This window comes from Bipolaris zeicola (assembly GCF_000523435.1).
Source record: "Bipolaris zeicola 26-R-13 unplaced genomic scaffold scaffold_570, whole genome shotgun sequence".
Lineage (NCBI taxonomy): Eukaryota > Fungi > Ascomycota > Dothideomycetes > Pleosporales > Pleosporaceae > Bipolaris > Bipolaris zeicola.
In genome coordinates, this window is record NW_006912619.1 from 1 (window position 1) to 4,168 (window position 4,168).

Consider the following 4,168-nt stretch of genomic DNA (forward strand, 5'->3'; position numbering starts at 1 on the left):
AGGCACGTGGGGCGAGTACGCTATCTTATTGTTATCTTGTATAGGCAGGCTAGTGCAAATCCTAACGCTACGGTAACCTGTGTTGGTACTGTTCCGTTGGCCACCAACGAGCAGCTTAGCTTACGCCGCACTGCCGCTCACTATCCTAACTAATTTTAGTGTGTTCGAGAACCTTCCGCCTACCATCACGCACATGCTGTTTTTAGAAACAAAGGTGTATCTATGATTTCCCGCACGTTTGCTCCCCTCCACAACCTACACTAGACGCGACATGGACCGAGCCAGCCAGGTGCTGGCCCAGAGCCTTCCCGATGGCGTGCCCCAAACATACGCTGCTCGAGCGGAGCAGGGTGGCGTGCCTCTGTCTACTCTCCACCACCGTGCAAAGGGTCGGCGGTCCAGAGAGGAGAAAGCACAAAGTCAACAGTATCTCACTCCCGACGAAGAGAAGGCTGTCGTTAGGTTCTTATTGCTAATGTCGAGCCTTGGGAAGCCTGTACGCATCAAGTTCATACCCTCTCTCGCCTTTAGCGTCGCCCGCCGGCGGTGTGCAGCAAATAGAGCAAGCAAGCCTCCAGGCAAGAACTGGCCGCAGGCCTTCCAGAAGCGTCATCCAGAGCTCAAATCGAGAAGGGTCAAAGCAGTTGACTGGCAGCGTCATGAAAAGAACATCTATCCTAAGATCACGCACTGGTTCGAGGCTATCGGCGAGGTGCTCCAGGACCCAGCTGTCCGTCCTGAGAACGTGTACAACATGGATGAGACTGGCGTCATGCTCAGCATGCTTGGCTCCGTCAAAGTCCTTGTAGGTAAGGACGATCTGCGCGACTATAGGGGAGCAGGCGTCAAGCGAACAACGGTGACCGCAATCGAATGCGTAAACGCTGACGGTAGGTCTCTTCTTCCACTCATCATCTGGCCAGCTTCAACCCATCGCAGCAACTGGACCACCTATCCAACGCCAGGATGGCACTACGCGCACTCCGATAATGGCTACAATGATTTCAAGATCAGCTTGGAGTGGCTCATACGCGTGTTTGATCCTCAGACCAAAGATAGAGCTAACGGAAAACCACGAGTACTAATCTGTGATGGTTTCGGAACGCACGAAACGCTAGAGATCCTGGAGTTCTGCTTTGAGAACAACATTACGCTATGTCGTCTTCCTTCTCACACTTCTCACAAGCTTCAGCCCTGTGATGTTGGGCCTTTTGCGCCCCTGAAGGCCGCTTATCGCGACCAGGTTGACCGACTAAACCGAGGGGGTGTAGACACAGTTGGTAAGGAGCATTTCACGTCACTGTACAGCCCTGCTAGGGAAAGGGCGTTTACTAGGAGGAACATCATGGCTGGATGGAAAGCGACTGGCCTGTTCCCGTTCGAGCCTGGGAAGGTACTACAAGACCTACCAAAGCCTCCAACCCAGTTGCTCGTTCCAGCAGCTGGCGAAGTTGTGGTGCCTTGTCAGCCGGAAGAGGCGCCGCGGACGCCCGTGACACCCACAACGCCCGTCACAACAGAAGCTTTGACATCGCTGCATGAGATGATTAAGTGCGATACTCTTGCACTTGACGAGAGAAGTAAGCAGCGCATTGAGAGACGCGTACAAAAACTCGCAACTGCTGCACGCGTCTCATTCGCCGAACTCTCACTTCTCCAAGACCACAACCGGTTTCTGTCAAAGATTAACGGCGAGATTAGAGCTCGTCGGTCGGCAAAATCGATGATACTGGGAAAGGCCAAGGTGATGACCTGGGAGGCGCTCGAAGAGGCACGAACGAAGCGTGCCGCAAAAGAGGCAGCAGCTACTAAAAAGGGAAAGCGCGTTGGCAAGCGCAAGGAACCCCCGGCTGGAGCAGAAGCAGTAGGGACAAAGGCTGGGGCAACACAGCGAAGCGAAGCGCCAACGCCATGGAGGGCCCCGGTGGCACGGATGGTTGCGGGAGACTGGCGTTGAACAGTGGAGCCATCCTAGACGCTGGAAGTTAAGCTGACCAAGACGACGCGAAGATACAGTTCTAGCAAAGCAGATTACTCTTTGGGTAAATCGTTATTTTATAGTAGAAATCTATGCATACACTGTGTTCGTTTGTTGATTTAGTGTGTCTTTATCAGGGCGTTGTACACTCTCATCTATAAAGCCAAAGGATGGGCGCTGTTATGTATGCCTGGTGTGTGATTTCAGCTGCACCAGTAGCCTAATGCGTCACTGTGGCACGGCGCGACGACCGCCAATCACCACCCTCCTAGTCCAAGCCGAGCTGCACAACTGCTCAGCGCCTGCAGCCTGTCCATGCGTGCTGTCTCCCGGCTGAGGGACGAGTGACTTCAGGCAGGTTATAGTCGTGTCATCACTCGGCACCGCTCCGTTAACTATCTGTCACAGTATCTGCAACTTGTATGTAGCTCTTGCCATGGAGCTCCCATCGCGCCCACATCCACCTGCGCAGCGGGAAGGCAGGCGATCTAGCGAGGCGCAGATCCACCAGAAAGGGTCCCATTTCGGCGCTACCCACGCTGCGAACGGAGCAGTGGTCTTCCAGGGCAACTTTGTCGGTCTTACCTTTAGTAAGTACATCCTTAGCTATAATCGTGTTAGGCTCGATGCTTACTCTATATAGACTCCGCAGTAGCGGCCCGTGCCGACTTCGCAGGCCACTTCGCACACGCTGCGCTCGAGCCCGTCAAGGCGTTTGTCTCACGTAGTTTATTGCACGACCAGATATATGCGCAGCTCGGCCGCGACGCTGTACACAGCGGCACCAGGACGCTCGTGGTATGGGGACTTGGCGGGGCGGGCAAGACCCAGCTAGTGCTAGATTACGTGCAGCAACATCGCGACCAGTACAAGGCGACCTTCTGGATCGAGGCAGGGCGCAAGGAGTCGCTAGAGCGCGACTTTGTGCGCCTATACCAGACGCTGTTCGGCCTACACACGTCTGCTGGGCAAGAGACAGCGATTAGCGTAGAGGATGCCGTGACTGGAGTAAAGAGCTGGTTTGCGGGTCAGCGAGGCCGGTGGCTGATGGTGTTTGATGGCGCCGACACGATTGAGGACGAGGAGGCTGACGGGTACATTAACGTCAAGCACTTTATCCCTAGCACAACGGCACTAGATGTTGTTATAACAAGTCGAAGCAGCACGGCGAAGGACCTAACGCGGCTAGAGGGAGTGCAGGTGGGCGAGATGGAGGCGGGGCAGGCAGCTGAGCTGTTCCAGAAGTACGCAAAGATTCCGCGGTACGACGCGACTGCTAAAGACGAGACTCTGTGCATCGTTAAAGAGCTTGGATGCCTAGCGCTGGCTGTCACGCTCGCTGCTACCTACGTCGGGCGGACGCCGCGGCTGCAGAGCAACATTAAGGCGTACCTATCAGAGTACAAAGAGCGACGGCGGGAGCTGCTCCAGCGCAAGCCTGAGAGCCTGGTGCACCAGTACAGCGAGAGCGTGCTGACGACGTGGGAGACGTCGTATGCAGCCGTTGCCGGACAGTGCGTAGAGGCATCAGTTTTAATGACGATACTATCCTTTCTTAGCTTCGACGATATATATCTCGAGCTTTTCTGTGCTAACGGAGAAGTGAGTAGTATAGGACGAATAGGGGATGAGGCTAAGACGAGCTGGAAGAGCCTAGTCTATCCGCAGCAGACAGTGGATATGTACAAGATCGAAGAGTGCTTTGCAGTGTTGCAGAAGTACTCGCTAGTCTGGTGGAAGGCAGAGCAACAAGGCTATGCGATGCATAAGCTGGTGCATGCTTGGGGCTACGACCGGCTCGGCGCAGAAGAGCAAGGCTGGTACAGCCAGGCAGCGTTTGGGCTCGTGGTGGAGGCAATAGAGAGGTGTAGTCGCGCGCCAGAAGACAAGCTACGGCTTGTGCCGCACGTGATGGGGAGCTTTATAGCACTAACTAGAACGCATGATAAGACAAACGGGATTACAGAAGATGTGATAGACGAGATAGTAGGTGTGGGGGGATTTACGACAGACCTAGGGCGATGGCTAGAAACGCGTGCAGTTGAGGAGTATGTGCTAGAGAAGAGAAGGCGGATCCTTGGAGAAGAGCACCCTGACACCATCTCGGCGATGAACAACCTCGCCAACACGCTCGGAGAGCAAGGCCAGCTAGACGAGGCAGCTAAGATGAAGAAAGAGGTGCTAGAGAAG

General features: G+C 54.7%; 2 protein-coding genes across 2 annotated transcripts; both read left to right on the top strand.

Annotated features, from left to right (window-relative positions):
• Positions 1–475: 475 nt before the first annotated feature.
• COCCADRAFT_42221 (uncharacterized protein) lies at positions 476–1,957 on the top strand (the record flags this gene model as incomplete). The annotated part of the gene is made up of 1 exon (XM_007720680.1): positions 476–1,957. One exon carries the CDS (start codon positions 476–478, stop codon positions 1,955–1,957), a length of 1,482 nt encoding a protein of 493 aa, XP_007718870.1.
• A 457-nt stretch (positions 1,958–2,414) lies between these two features.
• COCCADRAFT_113294 (uncharacterized protein) lies at positions 2,415–4,168 on the top strand (the record flags this gene model as incomplete). Its single annotated transcript, XM_007720681.1, has 2 exons — positions 2,415–2,592; positions 2,622–4,168. Coding segments are annotated over 2 exons (1,725 nt in total), but the record flags the coding sequence as incomplete, so codon positions are not given.